The sequence below is a fragment of the Lethenteron reissneri genome, chromosome 42 (genome assembly GCF_015708825.2).
Source record: "Lethenteron reissneri isolate LAM-NWPU_2019-01 chromosome 42, ASM1570882v1, whole genome shotgun sequence".
Classification (NCBI taxonomy): domain Eukaryota; kingdom Metazoa; phylum Chordata; class Hyperoartia; order Petromyzontiformes; family Petromyzontidae; genus Lethenteron; species Lethenteron reissneri.
Genome location: NC_083820.1, coordinates 3,551,415 through 3,572,226, shown reverse-complemented (window position 1 = coordinate 3,572,226; position 20,812 = coordinate 3,551,415). Strand labels below are relative to the sequence as shown.

Genomic DNA, 20,812 nt, shown 5'->3' with positions numbered 1-20,812 from the left:
ATTAACATTGGCTGACGCCAAAATTAAGTAAATTCAGCTGTGACGGTCCCACCTGATGACGGAGACTTGTGTTGCCTCCGAAACGTCGTGATTTATTATTTTATTTCTATTATTTTTATTATTGCATTTTTTTTTCTATTTTTATCTACGTGACTTTACCGAAATAACCTAAGAGTATGAATCCTTGCAGTCACGAAAACTTCAAATCTAGAATTGATGCCAAGATGTCCCCTCGACTTAAAACAAATACATCTGACTTACGTATATTAATTAATTCCACAAAGCATACCTGAACCCGCCATCACTGTGCATACAAATGCATTTCAATGACGGACCAATACCCTGCCGAGAGCGCTCGACCTGCAAGGCGGAACGTCACAAGTTCGATTCCCAGCCAGGTGTTTGTGCAGCCCACCATTCATCCGTGTGGTGCATAGAATGCATGTGCCACTTCGTGGCAAGCCAGTGCATGCCTTCACTCGGGAGTGTCATTTTCTAGATTTGAAGTTTTCGTGACTGCAAGGATCCTCTTTGGTTTTTTCGGTAAAGTCACGTAGGTCATAAATTAAAATGAAAAAAAATAAATTAAATCACGACGTTTCGGAAGCAACACAAGCAACCGTCATCAGGTGTGACTGCTCCAGCAAAATTACTGAAGTTATTAAGAGACAACGTGTTTAGTGAATTTTTCTTTATTGGCTACAAGCAGATCGAAAACACAGTCCCAGTATTGAGCGTGAAGGTAATCACCGACTCTTGTTGCCAAGGCTTGGGTCTGCTGCCACCTGTTGGGGAAAAGGTGAAATTTTCATCCCAAAGGCATCATCCAGACATAAAGTGTTCATTGCATAGCTAATACTTTGTGTGAAGTTATCAGTGGTTGTCCTATGCAGAGACTGATCCTGCCATAGGAACATGGACTTGCCATTACGTGCTTATTATTGGAAATTCAGACAGGAATTCATTGGTACTTATATACTTTATTTGTATCTAGTTATTTATTTTTAGTGACTTGCTTACCTTTTCTCCAATTGCTTATTTTTGTATCGTTTGTTGCTGTAACTTGCTGACCCGCCCCCTACCGGACATCTGTGCAAGAGAGCTTCACAGCTCATCGGATTCCTCCTCCAGTCTAAACAAGGCGTTCCGATGTCTGATCATTTGAGCTGAAAGACGCACCGACGTGCGAAACCATCTGAAGAGAAGAAACTGGGCTTCCAGCGGGGGTTCCGTTTACAATGACGGACGATCGAAACGTGCTCACAAACATGACTCCTTGTAAAAAGGTGTCAGTTTTGTTGCCAGATAGAAGGGTAAAAAACCAATTATCATACTTTTACTGGCAAATGAGGTTCCCATAGTGTAGATGCTTGCCCCGAGCTCTCATACTCTGATGGTGCATTGTCTTTGAGTTGTGCGCCTTTTGGCATCATCTAGTCCAACCCATGTGAGACTAGGCTCTAAGGAAAGCTGTCTCGGGTGTGGACCAATCAACTTCAAGGACAGTGCACATTATCAGAGTTATGTCTTTTGTTTGTATTATGACTGCAGGTATTGCGGTCTATGCAAACATGACTCCTTGTAAAAAGGTGTCAGTTTTGTTGCCAGATAGAAGGGTAAAAAACCAATTATCGTGCTCAGGGTGTCCGTCGTCTGCCCACCCCCCCCCCCCCCCTTGCAGGTCCATGTACTACTGCCTGCACGTGGTGACGGTGGTCATCCTCCTGGTGCTGCCCATCAGGGCGCGACCTCTGGCCCCGACGGTCACGGCCAGCAGCCCCACCAACCACACCCAGGCCAGGAAAACACAGTGACCCGCCGCCACAAGGGCCCGGAGCGGTCCCTGGCCTCGTGGACTCCACTCACAGCTGACCGAACGAATGACCGTCCGTCTGTCCGACCGTCCGATTGACCGACTGTCCGATTGACCGATTGACCGAACGATCGTCCGACTGTCCGACCATCCGATTGATCGACCAAACGACCATCCGACCGTCCGATTGGCTGAATGACCGACTGACTGACCGCAGTCGACAACCGGCGGAAAGAGAGTTACGGCGGGCGCGCTTTTGTTTGATAGAAATTTTAAATGTTCAGAACAACTGAAATCGACACTGGGGTCTCGGCGTGAGCTCTCCGAGGTCGCCCCTCCTCACCTTAAAGGAAGACACAACGCAAAAAAACTAATTGGGCTCTATTTTACTCTGTTTGAATACGATCTTGAGGTGTCAGTTAAAATCCGATGACGTCAGTAATTAATGAATTTTGCCTTCTGGCTCCGGCTCCCAGCTATGCGGCAGAATACCCCATAGCTCCTGTTGCACTGGGCTTCATAGGCTAAAATGCAGCTCCCACAATGCACTGTCTGTCGCGTGGGAAGCTGAGATCATGGGGCTCCCATCGCATCACCACAGTGTGGCTGCGACGTCACACAAGGGTGCAACGCAATGGTGGTGAGCCTGGAAGTCATTTGGCTTTGACTTTCAAGTATTTTTTTTAATTTAAGAAGCTTCAGTCTTGTGTCGCCCAGCCTGCAACCAACGACCCCGACCGAGATGGGCGTGTAAAGTAAGAAAAGATATATAACCAGTTGCTTTTTTGGGGAAGTGTCTTCTTTTAATCTACAGCACCCCCCCTTCCCCCTGCCCCCCCTCCCCTCGGGGCAACACAGCTGAAAAAAAAGTGCCACGTTGAATACTGAGATTCCTGAAGCCACGCGCTTTTTGAGGCCACAGTCGAAAGGGAAATCTACCGTTGGTTTTGGTCGAATCTCTTTTCTTTTCCGCGCCGCCCTTCCCCGACCACTGTCGCGATCGCAGAAACGGTTTGCCCGACCGCGAGCGGCGCGCGTGAGAAGCTTCGGGGTTCAGCGCTGTCCGTGGTGCGCGACGAGCATCGAACCGTGTTCCCGGCACCCTCTGCCGATGTTTGCTTAAACGGCCTTGTGGGTAAATAGACTTAACGAGCAACGAGCCGGGAGGACAAGAGTGGCGTCCTCCTGAAGACACCGTCATTTGTCGCAAAACAAATCTGCTAGGAAGGCACAATCTTTGGCGGGATAGTATTTAAAATCCTTGCAATTGATGCGTAATTCATTATGTATTGTAAAAAAGTATGAAAAAAACATCGCATAATTCCACAAGCAGCTCAACAAGAATGCAAAGGTCTGTGTCAACACTGTGAGTTGTCTAGACGAGAGCTTTTAACTCCGCTGGCCTTATTGGGAAAACCCAGATGGGGTGGGGTGGATGGTTTGGGTGTGTCGCAGACCTTTGTGGGAGTGTCGTCAATTATAATACCGGTCTTCATGACCGATCGCTCGTTAGTTCGGGGTGTTAAAAAACGCCGCAGGTTTTAACTTCCGGGGCGTGGTACGTGTTTGCCAAACGTCCGCTGTCCGCGTGTGTGCTGTCGTGCCGATTTTTTTTTTGCAGAGTGTCAGCTCTATGTTGCAAACATGCTGTGTTTCAAATGTCTTGGGGTGCATCCAAGTGCTCATAAACTTCACATACATGTTCACGCGGGGGTTAAACGACACCAGTTGAGAGAGAAGTGCTTACCGAAACCTCAAACAATACGAACGCCAGTAACTTAAACTGTAAAACACTTACCCAACAATACGCATACCAAAAATAACGACGAGCTCAATGAAAACGGGCTTGCCTACGCAGGCCTGTGGGCCCGCACCTCCTTCGTGAGTCGCAGAATTGCAGCGTCTCCCCCTGGGCGGCCTGCTTCTGCACCGCCCTTGCGCACGGAACTCCGTGGATCACGCGGCACAGACCAACACCCCTGACCCCTGTCACGGATGGGCACCGCTGACCTTAGCGCACACCGACACCGCTGCTGGAGTAATGCAGCGTTTGCCAGCGTTTTCAGTCGAGGGCCCTCTGGCTGTATGCGGTAAAGCCACATTTTTTTACGGTGCTAAATGTTTTTTGTTTTTTCACCAATGAAGCTTCGCACTTCTGTTGTACAGCCGCTGATGCGCAGACTAGTTCCACAACCGGCAAAGAAAAAATAACTGCATTTTGTTTTATATTTGGATCGCACCTTCTTTAAATGATTTCGGGCCATTTGAAAGGTCCCATGGTGTACACGACAGTGACGATCGCCATTGGAGTCTTTAAACTCGCCAAAATATACCCTGCCCCTGCAAGCCGAATACATGGCAGGGGATGGGATGGGATTGACGTCTCTGTGTATCGTCGATTTAAGTCTGGAACGTAACCGGTCGATGTGAACGACTCTCGACTCGCGACGCTCTGCGTTGTGGCAACGTGTGGTGCTGAGCCCGGCGAAGTGGTGGGGGGTTGGTGGGGGGGGTTGGTGGGGGTAGGGCACACGATGAAGCGTCTGGGAGAAGCCGCCGGAGCGGCAGCGGTGGACAGAATTTTCACGTTTCCCAAAATAATCGGCAGTGAGTTGTGGCTACTTTTGCGCGGCTCGAACGGTGTGAGGCCGTATGGTTACTTGGGCCAAAACGTAAAAACAGAAAAACGAGCTCAGATGTTGTGTTGTTCCCTACGATGCCGAGGTTGCTCTTTAGGGAGCGTGGTCAGGCCACAATTTGAACGCTTGGCCCAAGAGCCAACACCGCGATGTCCACAAGGGAGGACGGGAAGGAAGCCGCCCTTCCGTTCGTGAACCGCGATTGCACAGATCGGTGCCGTAGGCTTACGAGCAGTCGTTTCATGAAACGGGGGACCTAAGTGTGTGACCGTGAGTAGCTGCGCTCTGTGTGCGTGTAATCGTTGCATCGGCAAGTCTGCTGCTTCTTTACGTCCACGCCGCGTTGGGATGGAACGCTGCACCGGGTCATTGATCAGGCAGGTCAAGGCAGAGAGTGGCGGTGCACGCCTGCGATCACGCAAAGGAGCTAAGCCTACGCCGCCCGCCCTCCCTTGCGCAGGGCCGCAAAGTCTTTCCAACAGGAGGCAGTGGAAGCAAGCGTGTCATTTGCCTGTTTGTTTTTGAGTGTTGTTCACTCGTGTAAGATGGCATTTTCTCCAGGCCCTCTGGCTTCCTGGCATGTGCAATGCAGCAGCCGGCCAACCGATCCCCATGCTGAAAGTGAGTCTCGAAGCTCCGTTAAGCGTCATTGGGTTCTGCGAAGCAAGGACTGACTACTTGTGTTACAGATATCTTAAGAGGGCTCATCAGTCTGACGCCGCAACGCCCGTGCGTGAATGAGTCACGCAGAACGGATGTTGCAGCTTCAGTAGCCGAGCCCCCTACTGCACAGTACAGTCCTTCACCCCCCCCGCATCTCCGATTAGCACGGTTGGCTGCGTTCGGCGCTAAAGAAGTTCAACGTACGTGTACATCCATGGAAAGCGTGGGCAAAAACTGAGGAGATCACCATAGGTTGCAGTGGGGAGGAAGGGCAAAGCGTGGGTGGAGCACACGAGCCAGCCACACTCTGACCCCTACCGCTCTCCCCCACAACACTCGGCATTCAGCCACGACTAATAGGCCGAGGTTTTCATTTACTGTTCAATTACACAGATTGAGCGGCGACACTGCCTCGGCAGTGGTGCACAAGCACAAACAATGACGCGACGCGTTCAGTCAAGAGCGCAGCCTTGACAGGAACGGTAGATGATTGGCGGCATCTCGGGCAGTGGCTCTTCTTCATAGCCCATAGAGGCCAGAGAGGGAGAGTGGATAATAGTTGGACTCTCTCTTCATGTGCCATGAAGAAGGGCATTTGTGCTCAATTCAACTTTTAATTTTACCAGCTAAGGTCCACTGAGCTATATGGCTATTTTTCAGATGCGACCTGGCCACAAATGATAGCACAACGAAGTGGCTTATCGTGTGGAAATTTATATCAGCCAAGTATCCCTTAGCGCATGTTGATTCTAAATGCGTGGGGGGAAAAAACCTGAGGAGACAAATCCACGCGACCACGGGGAGAACACGCACACTTCAAATATACAGCAGCAGGCGTCGGGGTCGGGATCGAACTGACGACCTCCTGTGTACCAGGCGAGGCAGTTAACATCTCGCCACCGTTGCAGCTCCCATTTACTGTTCCGCAGGCCACCGTTTGTAACACACGCGCTCCGTGCCTGAACGCGAGCGTTGGCACCGGCGGTGTTGTCGGCTTGTCGCGGTTGTGCCATCTCTCCCCAGCGCCGCTTTTCGGTTGCGCCGCGCGTCGTCCGGCGCGACGTTCTGCCGCCGCCCGCTGGGACCTCGCTCGGGGAACCGAATCGAGCAACCGACCGCCCCTCAATCGTCGGGCCGAACGTCGGACGTTGTGCTGGACGCCGGACGGAACGACCCGAAATAGCCAACGATCCGCTGGTTGACCCCCCCCCCCCCCCCCGAACTCCTTGATGTTGTCGTCGTCGGTGACGATTCGACGACGGCCGTGTTGCCGCACGTATTTCAGCGCTACGCAGGATGTCCGCGCAGAGCGGGGAACGCAGGGGAGGGAGGGGCGTCGTGTTGAGCTTTATGTTCCAGCTCTGCAAGATTTCAGCACCTTGTCAAATTCTTTGGCCAAGTAATTATTTTGATAGTTTGATAGTTCCCCCCCCCACTCTCTCCCCTTCTCCAAAGCTACATGCCCAAGATGAGTGAGGGAAAGGATTCGCTGAGATCGTACGTGCGTGCGGGGGGAATGGCAGGCGGGGCGAATCGGCACGGGGGGGGGGGGGGGGGGTTCAACCCTCCGACCTCCCGGTGTGGCGCGCGAACATCAGCGAGAGGGAGAGACAAAGGCGGGCAGGAGCGACGCTGGCTTTTGTCACGCGAATGTTGGCAGCACTTGCACCCGTCTCGATGCTGAATGGGGGATCTTGGGTCTTCTTGCTTCAGGCGAACTAACTCCCCTTCATTTAAATTACCGTAAAGCGACCTGTCGTAAATGTGCCTTTTGTTTAGGAAAAAAACCATTCAACTCGGCTTCGTTCATTCGGTGAATATCTGTCGTCTGCAGATGTAAATAATAATCGTACCCGTATGCTTAGAAGGTGGCACCGAGCAACGCAGACCCTGCCACGCCGTGTCAAGCGCACAGCTCCGCGCGGAACCTGACGCTCACCCCAGGTGTGCCTCGTCGTTTTTTTTTTCCCCTACCTCTGATGAGCACGAAGCTTCGAACTCGTGTCGAACAGCCCGGAGTACACGGCAACTCGCCGCGCGTGTAAACAAAACAGCAGCAGCTCTTTGCTTGTCGAGGTTTGCGCTTTCATCACGAGGATACTTACGTCACGGCCACAAACTTGTTTGAGATTGTGGTCCGTGATTGTACAATGTGTTTTTAACAGGGCCGATGGGTGGGAAAGTAGAACTCAAAGCCACTGATGTATTTGATTGAAGCAAACTCCTCTGTTATTATTTTATTTAGCGTGGAGCGCCGGTGCAGTGGTGAGCGCACGGCATCACAAACTCAAATACCCGAGTTCGATTCCAAGTCACATCGGTGGTGAGTGAAATCTGAAGCCGGTTCCTGGGCCCCACCTTCACCAACCCCGCACTGACCAGCGTGGTGAAGTATGGTCAAAAAAACCCACGTGATCGACGCGTTACGTGGGGCTTCCGCTGTATTAACCGGGGGACGTGCAATCGCACTGCCCTTTATTTTGAATGGAAATTGTAATTGGCGAAAGCGCCGACACTGAATATACATTTCAGGAATTGCTATATTCGCAGCCACGTTTCACTCATCGGTCTCGCTCTACTCTTGCAGCGAGTTAACCCTTTAACCAGCAGCGGTGTTGGCGACGGTGGTTGGGGTTGTTTATGTGGGTTACACCGCGACACGCTGGCCGTTCATTCTGGCCAGTGTGGGTGGTAAAATAAAAAGGTTAAACTCGGCTTGATAAGCGGCGATGGTTGAGAGCACGCAGGGAGCACTAACTGTGACCTAGCACTTTGAAGGTGGGGTTTTGACGGGTCTTACGCTCCGCGGTGATCAGTGGATGGCAGCGGATTTGCTGACGCGTTTGTAGGGATTTTGGGAGCGCTGACTGCTCGTACATGAGCGGTCTCCGGGCACTCCGGTTTCCTCCTGCAACGACAAAAAAAACACGTCTTTAACGAGGAACTCGGAAAATGTTCAATTGCGCAAGATTCTCTTTAAATGAAGGTCTTAAGATACCATTTGTTTCGATCAGAGCAATCGCCTTACCACTCTACCACAGCAATTGTTGTGCGGCGTAGGACAAACGCCCAACATCCTTTAAGCATACAATAACATTTCCATTAAAAAAATGATTAATATCAAGTTGTAGGTTTTTTCACTTCAATGATGCTTCAGTTTTAGTTTTAAAACATTTATATTACATTTCTACCGCGTTTTCTTACAAGGGAATAGTTTCTAAGCTCAGGGTAATTTAATTTGCAGGAAACGTACGGAACACTGCAGTAGCGAAACTCGTAAAGCATTGTATGCTGTTCAACTGTCAGTATAACAGAATGCGTCTTTTTGTAATTCAAATAATTTACAAGTATTATTTGTCATGATGAAACTGCAGTTGGTGTAAATCACGTCTGCACAATACAACTACAATGCACATGTATCGTTTAATGGGTCCCGCTGTATTCTTGAACTTCTTTCGTACTGAACGTGGCCAAGCATGCTCAGCGGAGGTTGCGGTGGTTGCCTGCGAGATTAGAGCCATCATCACACATTGGCATCGTTTTATTTGAACAACTATGGCTGGATATTTAGCGACGAGATTACTCTTCTGGTCACATTCTGGCTCGTTGCCAATTGCCAATGGGAGCTGTCGGTGTTAAACGCTTGCCGGGAAGGTAGAGAGAGAGAGGGAGAGAGACGAGAGGGTCTTCTGTTCTTTCCTAAAATTAACCAACATCGGATACTGCCGTGGTGCGACGGTTGAGCACACTGGACCCGCTATCCCAGAAGTCGCCGGTTCAATCTCCCGGCGCGGCAGTTGAACCAACGCTGCAAGTCTCTTAACACCTCGCCGCCTCTGCCGAGCCACGCGGTAAGAAATGGTTACCACCACAACGAGTCGCGAGGGACGGGAGTTAAGTACGGCTTTCTCCCACCGCTTCAAAGACGTCTGGCCGGCGTGGAAGAGTAGGCCAAATGCCCTCCCGAGGGTGCTCTCTAGAGCGGCCTCTAGTGGAGACCTTACTGCTGCCAGCAGTGGTGTGAGCGAGCAATTGCAGGGCTGCACCTTTATATATATTTTTTAAAACATAACTTTATCAACCAGTGTGCCATTCAGAATATGCGCGTTCCAGTGGAATGTATTGAAACGGCGGACCAAGTTTCAACTTCTCTGAGTCTCATCTGCATGCTTTGTGGCCCTTGAAATGAACGCTGGCTGCCGAGTTCCCTGCTGGTGTTATCGGCGAGCTCTCTCCCTCCATAGCGAGAGCTCCTCGATTTTAGCGCAGGAAAACAGTGCGTGAAGGACATCACTACGGCAGATTGCCGTACATCGTTGAATGAATGAGTGAATGGCAATGGAACGAACTCTTAAGGCATTCCGGAATGAGTTTGTATAATTCGGCGACTTCTTGTTGCTCTGTTCGTCACCGTGTTTTTTGTTGTTGCCGGTTTAGTATATGCAGTGCCACTCGTAAGCTAAGGGGGGGCACGTTCGCGCCTTCGCACTGAGCGTGCGTGACCAGGTTGGCGTCCGTGAGGGGTTAATCGTCTCTCGTGCCAATAAAATGTGGAGTTTTCACCGCTGGCCGTGGGCACGCCAATGCAAAAGAGTGCCATCGTCCCGTTGCTCGTACTGAGCGGGGGGAGGCACTTTGACCTTTTGACCTGACTTGCTCATCGTAAGAATGAGTAAAATGATGATGCTGATGATGATGTCGAGTGAGGGATTATTGTGGTCGGTGGTCATTGTAATAATAACCCCTTCAAACGAGACGTGCCGTTTCTAGGGCTTATTCGGGTGAAATATTTTGAAACATTAAATCAACACATCGCTTACCTAGTTGCACAATTGGCCTTAAACAATGTAATTCACAATATTAAACTTGACATCTCAACTTAACACTAAAATATATCCTCCGGTGAGCACAATTGCGTACGAAAGCAGTCGAGGATGCTATTCTTTAACTTGCCGCGTAATTAACAGCGGCTGCAAGCTCGCACCCGTACGGGCGGCGTGACGTGTTCGCTTTCACTCAAAGCCGCCCCCTCTTCAGCGTTCCCTACGGAACATACGCTTCGTGAGAGATGATAGCAAAGGGCGAACCAAAACGTGACGTAGCTTATAACAATGAGGCACGCGAATAGTTTTTATTTATTCTTACGTCGGTGCCGCCGTCCGCAGAGTTCTTGTTTATCCGTCACGTTTAGCGTATTCCCGCCGGGCCTGTGCGTGTTTATTTTTGACGGTCAGACTGGGGCTGCCTCCTGCTCTCAATACTTCCCGCCCCCCGTCAGGGCTCCACGTTGTGTTTTGACCGCTGACGAGACGTACGTACGTTGAGCTTCTATCTCGCCGGAGGTGCGGCGGAAGATAAACAAACGATGGGTCTCCTTGTGAGCCGATGTATCTATGTTCAACTTGTTATAATAATCGGGTTTTTCCCCTTTTTTCTGGCAACAAAACTGAAACCTTTGTCACGCGTTTGAGCTGTACGCCTTTTGGCGTCCTCTGGTCGAGCACCAATTGAGACGAGGCTCAAAAGAAAGCCGTCTCTGGTGTGGACCAATCAGTTTCAAGGACAATGCATATATTATCAGTGTGTTTTTTGTTTGCATTTTGACCACAAGTATTGTGGTTAATGCAGACATGATTCCTTGTAAAAAGGTTTCAGTTTTGTTGCCAGAAAAAAAATGGAAAAACCCTATTATTAGATTTTGGTACTGGCAAAGGAGGTCTAATGATATGTTCAACTTCTTTCGCACCGTACGTAGCCAACCGTGCTAATCGGAGATTATGCGACTGGGAAACGCTCGCCAGAAATTGTCGTAAAAAAAATGGACATCCGCGCACCATGCCTCGCAGCGTCGTGTCATGGCCACTCGCGACGACGATTATTGTGCCAGCTTGTCCAGTGTTAGAGAGTCACGAGTTACGCTCATCGGATTGCTATAAGCAGCCACTGGTAATCGCACATTTCGATTTTGTTTTCAGTTGCGTAAAGAGATTACCGTTACTTGGCAAGTATTCGTTGGTTACTTTTTTTAATAATTCGTTGTCAAAATTTGTATTATCTGAAAACCAAATTATCGGGTTAAATGATGGTAACCCAGCAAGCTTGGGTTAAGAAAGAAGCAGCCAATGCACACAGACCATCATGCACAAGCCGTTCTGGTACCGTGCTGTGAGCTCTGAGCATCAATCAATGACATGGCCATTGATTTGTGAATCGTGTTACATTACTACAGAGTAGTAGGTTTTTGCGCTGTGTTGTAGCCCTCCAATGTGGCTAATTCGCATCAGGAGGTAAGCCAGATTATTACATTGCTCTTAAAGTACCGCATGTGTGTCCAGACGTTTTAGCGATCGTTCATCGAAGGATCGATTTTATTTTTCAACGCTGCAGTTTGTTCACGCGATTATTGGACTCCCCAATAATGTCAATTAACAAGCAAAGCTGCTTGTGTGCCAATGCGAGTGGCAAACAACCAGCTGCCGTTTTGTGTCCGTATCAGAACAATGACGTTGGGTGAATGCATTTAAATTATGTCATCATCAGCCATGCTTTATCCACTGCTGGATTGAAGGCCTTCCTGAACCGTTGCCGTTTCTCGTGATTCTTCGACGTAACGATCCACCCAACCACCTCTGCCTTGCACACGAGCCGAATTCATTGCTCCATCTCCTTCGGTGGACGTAAACCTTGGACACGTTGCATTCGTTGATAGAAAAAAAATTCGTACGAATTTATAGCAATCGGTCGTAGGGGATTCTATTTTCAAAACCAATCGGCGCAAACAACAAAACCACAACATTGCATAGCGTACTCAACGCCACGTGAATGCGACGTGACAACTTCTTCAGGCCGTGTGCACGCGGTGGTGTGCACGCGGTGGTGTGCACATGTGAGTGGCGTGCATCCGCAGTGGTTGAGTGTGACGGAAACAACATTTCTGAATGGAGCAGTGTAAGCTTCTGAGTGAAACGTTGCGTGATTTTCAGTCGTACTGTGATCATGACTCGTAGCCCTATCAGGAAGGCAGTAACCGACTGGTTCTGATACTCTGCTCACTCCGTGCTGCGCTGTCAGCCCTTTGTCAATCCACTGCTGTTTGAAGGCCTCCCTACACCTTTTTGGTCATGCGGGTAGTTTGACCATACTTCACCGCACTGGCTCGTGCGTTTTTAATGGAGAGGGGGCCAGGTTCCGGCCGAGATATCGCTACTGATGTTGACCGTGGACGGGAATCGAACCCGGGTTGTAGGTTGAGCGTGCACAGTGCTGCCGCCCCACCTATTCAGTGATTCTTTTTTTTTTTAAGGCAAACATTTGCTGTAAAATAGATTGTCATCACTACAGAAAGCCGATCAAACTGAAGGTGAAACAAAATCAGTAAGTGGCAAAATCTTTAAAAAAATATTATTCTTGGGTTATTCTCTTTCATCATGAACAGTCAACAACTCATAACTCTTGCTGTAGCAGTGTGTGTTCGGCAACAGGAGAGGGATAAATACGACAGCCCTTTCCTCCCACCTTCAACTAAACCAGTCAATGCTTGTAATCATTGCAAAAAAATGGGTGCTTCGCATCACCACAAAGTTATTCGTTATTGTTGAAATATTGCCGAGATTGGCTAATTCTGACATCGGGGTATTGGAGCGCGCGTTCCAATACCTACGTACGGTGCGAAGGAAGTTCTACATCCGTACGTCAGGGACTCTTCACCATCGTTGTTGTATGAAGGGTCGCCAAACCCACGCTGCTCGCGACGCGAGCTCGTTAGCAGCTCGTTAGCTGCTCGCGACGCTGGACCTGGGGCCCATGTCGTGTCAATTCCCGTCTACTGTCGTAGCGAAATGCTGCACCCTTATTTATAACTGTGTATGAAGATGAAACGCGGTTAAACTCTTTTGTTTAATGCGCATATGTCATCGGTATTGCGTTTCAGTGTTTATTTCTTTTTGACTGCTTGATAAGCTTCATTTTAGTTTTTTTCGTGGTAAAATATTTCTCAACGTTTGTATTTTTTTCAATCACACTGCATTTGACCGGAACTCTTTCCATTGAGAAGTAGAGCCACGTGCGTACATTCTTGCCTTCCACCACCGTCGCAATGTGCAACTTCCTCAAACGTTGCAGAGCCACCAACAGAGTTGAGCATTTGCCCCTACGCCTGCTTGAGAACAGGGGGATGATCTTCGGCTCGCGTTCTTGGGGTTACACCGAAACATTTATCCCAAGATATTTTTCTTTTCCATTTCAGTCTCTCGCCGCGAATGGCTTTTCCTCACTTAGAGGGAGACGTAATACCAGAAGAGCCGACCTCGGAGATTGGACACCGACTGAAACGGCTGACAGATCTAAGCGGCAAGGTGTTGCGGTGACGACGCCACCGTGGCGTGATCCGCGCTGACCTCTTGACCCTTGAAAGCGACGTCGGTCAACGTTTCTCACGGAGGCGTCTTGGAGATCAGCGTTTAGGTCGTCTTCGCCACCCCCACCCCGCACCCCGCCGCAATAACAAAGACGGCCATCGAACTCTGCACGGCGTCTCGAGACACCGTCGCATTTGGGCGTTGCGTAAATCCAAATGGTCATCGCTTCATGTGAAACAATCGGCGTCGTCCGGGGCTCCTTTGAATGCACGTGGCTTTATTTGTAAGTGGAAATGCAGAAGGGAAACATGGTTAATGTAAAAAAAAATTTAGGAGTGGCTCAGTGTTTAGCAAAATCCAGGCGTACTGCTTTGAGTGTTTCGGGATTGTATGTCCGCGTGTCTTTACAGACATAACTCGTCATCGATGGGATTAAAAATGTGCACAAAACTGTCATCATGAGATTTTTTTTTACACTTTTCAAACGCTTTACCAAAATACGTTTTGCAAAATTGTGACGTTATTTTTCACTGCATTCGGGTATTGTTTCGAAAACATCGTCAACACTAAATGACAGTTTGATTTTTGTGTTCTGTGTTTTGAGTGTGCTTCCCAAATGTTTTTGTTTAAATGGCCAAAGTTTTAAATCTGCGTAATGTATGTCGGATAAATCCAACAGTTGAAATACCCCCGACTTTTTTGTCCACGCTTGGCATCCACACGTTTGTAATTGTGCTTTGGGGAAAAAGAAGAAGTCATATTTGGTTGTTAATTTGTTTTGTAAAACTATCATCTAACAAAAAACGCATACTCTGTACTCCACAGCCCACCCCAGGTCTGAAGTGAGAGAGCTGCAATGTTACCAGACATGCACGACGCATCAATTCAAACTGAAACCGATATCACATGCTGAAGATGTGCACGTCAAATTGTGTGCATAAACCTGTTACGGGGTGCCGCGGTGGCGAGATGTTAACTACCTCGCCCGGTGTACAGGAGGTTGTGGGGTTGAAACCGACCCTGATGTCTGTATGTTTGGAGTTTACATAATTCCTCACCGTGGTCGCGTGACTTTTTCCCCGGGTCCTCTGGTTTTTCCCTCGACGTTTATAAAACATGCGTTTCGAGTATTTGGCTGGGCCTTATCTGGTCAAATAAAAAAATTGTTGATTATCTGTTTTATGTGTGCTGGGATTCATGTGACCCTTGCAGCCACTCGAGGCACTCCGTTTAGCGCGACGTAAAAAGAATAAGGCATCGATTCTTGATTCGAATCGCAACCCCAAATCGTGGCAATTCATCCATTTAAATTGGAGGTGAATGACTCCGTGCCGATCCCTCGCTCTGCATCATTGATTGTTGTGGTCACAACTCGTGCTTTGTATGTAAAACTTGGCACACACCAGCCCACGCGTGACGCTTGCGCGTTGCACTTTCTGAAATATTTTTAAAAAGAATTACGCATCCCACCCCCCCTCCACAAAAAAAAAACCGAATAGGTTGCCAATCGATCAACTTCGTTACGTACGCACTAATCTACACGAGCGGCAGGTGACATTACATGAACGATGAGCAAATTTAACTCTAAGATCCTCTCACTGGGCTCTAGCTCCCATGTGTTGCCAGTACGACTTTCAAATTCCACCGCCCCCAACTCTGCGCTGGGTGGTGGGGGGGGGCTTCATTGACGAACCTGAACGGTCACCCCCACCGTGCACCCGGCATCGTAATGTCTTAGCCGGTGTCAGGACGTATCCACACCCTGCTGGTGGAGTTGGCAGGACTGGAGTGCGACTTTGGGCAGAGCCGTCCCTCGGGTACGGCGAAGCGGGGCGACCGCCCGGGCCCCGCGCTTTGGGGGGGGGGCGTGCTTGGACGTCACCATGTCGGATGTAATACTTCCGGTTTAGTTTTTGAAGGGGTTGGGGGGCACACAGTGGAATTTGTCCCGGGGCCTCCCCACGTACCCCTATGGACAACCCTCACCATGGGTCAGCGTTGAGGCTGAACGGATGCCGTGTTGTGTAGATGTACTGCGTGGCAGTAATCACTTTGTCAATGAGTCGGGGTGGGGTGGTGGGATCGTGGTGCCGTTGGCCTTCACGTCAGGTGGTAACGCCAGCGCTCGCCGAGTGCACGGCGGACACCCAGTCACACGGCGGACAGCCAGCCATGCTGCAGTGAGGGCACGAGAGGGCATACGGGGCAACACGCGTGGCACTCAGATTTTCACGATGAGTGGGAAAACATGATTTTTCTTCTCAGCTTCACGGCCTCAGTGTGCATCTTCCGTTACGTTACCTACAATGCACGGTCCTGATTTCCAGGAGCTTGTTCGTGTGGTTGGATCGTGCAAAGGTGGGGGCCACTTTAATGAGCTCTATATTGAGGTGTTGTTCGTGTCTCTCCGAGGCAGGACAGCAAGTAGGACACTGTTTTCCTCGTGCTTTAGAAATCCCATGCACACAACAAGGAATTGGCCAAAAAACCCAAAGTAGGATCCTCCTGAAAATCAACCTCGATTTCTTGGGGCATTCCTGAGAAAATAATTCAAATATGTATCTTACTACTACGATAGAAAAATCGCCAATCAAAATAGTTCAGTTCCCAGCTGATTGAAGGTGGGGTTGTAAACACTATTAAAGTCCACTTTATTCTTATTTTCGTTAAAAGCTGCCTAAATATAATCACTGCATCATTGCTACAGGTTGGCTAAACAGATTGTGTTGGGTAAAACAAGTGATTTGTGAGTACTGCACTTTTAATTCATAAAAATACAATCGTTTAAAGTTTGAACATTTGTTGGATACATTCTTAAAATTAACATTGCACTGAATTCCACTTAATTTTTTTTTATCATACCAAAATAATGATGGCACACTTTTTATCCAAACATTTCTATTGTTTCTTTACAAGGTGAAAAATGGGCTTGGGAAAATGTGTACATTGTCATTTGTACAAATAGCAGTGAAGACTCATTGCAATGCCTAACGCAGGCGCATCTTAAGATGTTTCCAGAGTTGACTTCTTGTCCGTGTGGCTGTACCCTCGTCAGAGCACTTGAGCCAGCACTGCTGAGCCACCTGGGTTTGAATCCCGGTGTCATCCGCCCAAAACTAAACTTGATAACTCAGCAGTGTCTGCTTGACACATCTGTACCGCCACATAAAAAACTTCTAAAAGCATTTATGTTTTATGTGAAGGCACGGATATTTATTAATGGAGATAGTATTGCTTTTTTTTCTTGGTTCTTTCGGTAAAGTCACGTAGAAGGGAAGTAATAAAATAATAAAAATAAAACATAATTAAATAATTCTCACGACGTTTTTGTTTCCACAATGGTGCAAACAATCATTCTGAGATAAATTAAACTTGATTCTCAAAAAAGTACATGAGCTCCGCCTAGCCAAAAACACTTTACGCATTTAAAATAAAAACCCATCATAACATATTGCCGTTTTACTTTGTTTGGTATATTCCGCACTGTTTTAAGCAGGGATACACTTTAGACTTTTTAATATTGACGAAAGATATAAAATAAAAATAGAAAGTACGAATGCATATATATTTTTGAATACTTTATGCAAACATTTTGACTCCCCCCCCCCCCCCCCCGGTATATTTCTGGGCCAACCAAAGGTAGAAAATGGGGCCAAAATGTTCGTGTTGTAAGAAAGGCAATTAATTGAGGTCAGACGCCATTCCAATAGAAACACCCCCAACCACAGCGCCTTGCTATTTTAATTCCCTGGCTCATAATCCTCTCTGGCAAAAACACATTTACCATGCTGACAATAATCATCATCACGGTGACGATGTTAACTCACTCGACCCCTGCAAGTCGCGCACTGGCTGTATACCAGGTGCGCGTCTCGTCTCTCACGGGACACTATCTGCATCGTTCAGTTTCGGTGCACCCGTAAGAATGATGACAATTCGCAGTTCTTTGGGGGTAAACAACCTCCCCCGTGCCCTGTCGGCCATGGGGTTGTCTGGGCGTACTTGAACCACGCCGCCCGTCAGAGCTGGTAGGTGATCGAGGGCGGTGCCCACCAAGACCAGCTGGGACATCGCTCGTCGTCGATGTTGGGCCGTGGCTGGGATTCGAGCTTCAGGCCCGTTGGGTTCGAAGCGTAGTGCGTGAACCGCTGTGTTAACCGCTGCTCCCCCTGTTGTATGGACCGTATGCGTATTTAGAACTGGGATATATCCGATTGCTGAAGTATTCTACGAAAGCTGACGTCGTTGACGTCATCAGGCGCGTTCCCGCTGGACATGGTTTGTCAGGGGTTTCCCACCTTCGAAAGGCAGGAAGTGGGGTCGGCTGCCATCTTTAAAGGGAGCCGAGGAAGCTCTTGCAAAGAGAGAAACTCAAGGATAGCTGTTTACCCTTTCTGGCAATAAAACGGATATTAAGATGTTCGGACATCAAATGGAGACCTTTGCACGGAATAAAGTCTGCATCAACCACACGTACTTGTTGGTGAACATGCAAACTAAACATGCTCTGATAACACTGGTCAACACACTTTTTATGGCATAAGGTTTTTCAACGGTTTTAAGGTAATTTTTGGGTGCTGATTCCAAATCTGGCATCAGTTTTTTGTCTATCAGCAGGTTTTTAAGATATCAAATATAGCATTTTCAATAAAAACTACAGAAGAAAAATATTAAATAAATGTGGATATCTACATAAAATTATATTATTAACACACTATCCTAAAAATACAGAACCATATTTTAACACTAAAGCAGTCACTGGCTCGCAACAACTTACACTCATAAGTGACAGAGTTAATTTCGGGTAAAATCAATGAAAATGGGGTATGCCGATGGCATAAAAATGATGTGTGGAATCAGCACCCTGAAATTAGTCTAAAACAGCTGCAAAAGTCCAGGCCTGAAAAAAATGTTTTTTTTGTTGACCAGTGTAATTAATAGAATGCATGATGGCATTGTCTTTGAAACGGATTAATCGCCTTTCTCACAACACGCCTTTTGGCGTTCTCTGGTCTGGCACTGGCAAGACTAGGTCCTCCAGAAGGCTGTCTCTGGTTTAGACCAATCTATTTAAATGACAATGCCATCTATTATCAGAGCATGTTTTTGTTTGCATGTTCACCACAAGTACGTGTGGTTGATGCAGACATGATTCCTTGCAAAAGGTTTCTATTTGGTGTCTGAACATCTCAACACCTGTTTTATTGCCAGAAAGGGTCAAAATATATTCTTATTTTTTCATACTTTGATACTGGCAAAAAAGGTCCCATGTTATTACAAGTAGAAGCTGTCGATATCAGTGTTGGTCGATTAATCGTCACAGCTCTACATTTCTTTCGTACGGATGTTTACGTTTTGTGTTGCCATAATGCTTGTGGCATTGCAGTGTCTGAAATCCGGGCTATATATGGGCCTCACGATTGAGACTCATTAAAACATTATTCATCCCCGGACACCGATCTTCCCAAATGTTTTTTCTGGGTTGTTGATAGCTGTAAAATAATAACACGTTGCTTATTTGCCCGCACTCGGCGAAATGTTACGGTCAGAGAGAGAGAGACCGCGTGCAAGAAGACACCCACTTGCAGACCAGCGTGGTGACCTGCAGAAGGGCAGTGAAACAAGTAGGTTGCTGACCTGCCCCCGTGCGTTTTGTTGTTCGTCGTGTCAGCTTTTAAGTCTGGGTGTTTTTCTCCAGAAGATCCGTTTTGCTCGCGCACACAATAGGACTTCAGTTCTTGGAAAGGAATTTCCGCAATATTCCAGGCAGGGCTTTGGTGAAAAAAGCCTGGAGTCTCATTGGCACTTTCCTGGGTAAACCAAGGTTATTGATACCGAGTTGAGTGCTTCAAAAAGGGGCTCACATGGCTACTGAAGTTGCTATATTCATGGCTTGAACTTTCAGAAGTACATATAATTACATAGGAAACTAACTGGCTATATCGCTGTATATTGCAACTAAAGAAAACCCTGTAAATTCCGCTGGGACTTATGGGGGGGCTTGAAAAGAATTGAGTGGTGGGCGTGCGTGGTGGTGTTTATGTGGTCGGCGTGGTTTTGGTGGCGTTCTGTTATTTTGCTTGTTTTAAGCGACAATAAAAGATGTTTTGAGTAAGCGGTCTTTTGCAAATGCTTGTTGCCGAGCCGATTACGCGCACAACCGATGGGCTCACACCACACAATACAAAATACGTCCATACATGGTGGTGAAATTCAAGGTCACGTCACGCAGATGAGATTAAGGACAAGGGGGGGGGTCGGTCACCAAAATAACAAGATCATTTTTTTGTTCGAATTCGGTAAAGAGAAACAAAACTCACCGTTCTGAGGGACGTAATGCACTGTGGGTGAATACGAGACGACGGGCGCTCATCAATAAAAATAAAGTCGCGACGCAGCGGGGAGCGCAACTTGGGGGCCGTCCATAAATGACGTCATGCCCCTGGGGGGGGGGGGTCAGACATTTGTGACGATGTGTGACGAGGGGGGGGGGGGTGTTTGAGAAACGTGACGTCACATCAAAATGCGAAACTTTAATAAATATAGACAACACGTTCTACTTAATTAAATAGACTTTTTAATAAATGTTTTCTCCTACAACATCAGAGTGCAGCACCACATTAAATACGCACTACAATAACAATAGTTTAAAGCGATTTGAAGCATGTTTTATTTGGTGGGGGGGGGGGCAGAGCTTTATGACGTCATATTTGAGGGGGGGGGGTCTGACTTTGTGACGTCATGTGACGATGGGTGGGAGGGGGTCAAAAATCGTCCAAAATCGCGTGACGTCATTTATGGACGGCCCCTTGTACGGTTTGGGGTGCGATGTGGCAGCGTCACGCGACGCAGAGGGGCCCAGTCGGTCACCACAAGGGGGGCCCCGAATGAACAGATACACAAGTTGAAGATGTTCTGACAATGTATTTAAACAAACAAAAATATATCCCAACGTCAAACACAGCCCACCCTGCGGATGTGGGCGGCCACTGTGGACGAGTGGCCTCCGACCGGACCCAAGGGTGATCTGTGATCTCAAAGTTCCCTTCCCCTCCAGCCCGATGATGAAGCGGCAGTCTCCTGGCTCGATGAGACGAGCGATACGATAGTCAAACAACTTTTTTTTTATCCTTTATATTAAGTTCACTTGCTTGCTTGCTTGCGCGCTTACGACCATGCAAATCTTTCGGTCGTTTTTTAACCCACTTCCCGTGATCCAATCGAGCTGACATTTTGCACACAGACTCGTTGTGCGTGACAATTTATTTTCGTGAAAAATTTTTTTCTCCATAATTTTACACTTTTTAGGAATTTTTTTTTCATATTTAATTTAAAATACC

General features: G+C 47.9%; 1 protein-coding gene across 1 annotated transcript in view; it reads left to right on the top strand.

The window, feature by feature from the left end:
- The window catches only part of LOC133353043 (lysophospholipid acyltransferase 1-like), a 101,394-nt gene extending 81,807 nt beyond the window's left edge, over nt 1-19,587 (top strand). Inside the window, exon 13 of the mRNA XM_061569133.1 lies at nt 1,682-19,587. Coding sequence (XP_061425117.1) covers nt 1,682-1,814 — 133 coding nt within the window. The 3' untranslated portion in view covers nt 1,815-19,587. The remainder of the gene's footprint in view (nt 1-1,681) is intronic.
- Nucleotides 19,588-20,812: the final 1,225 nt, after the last annotated feature.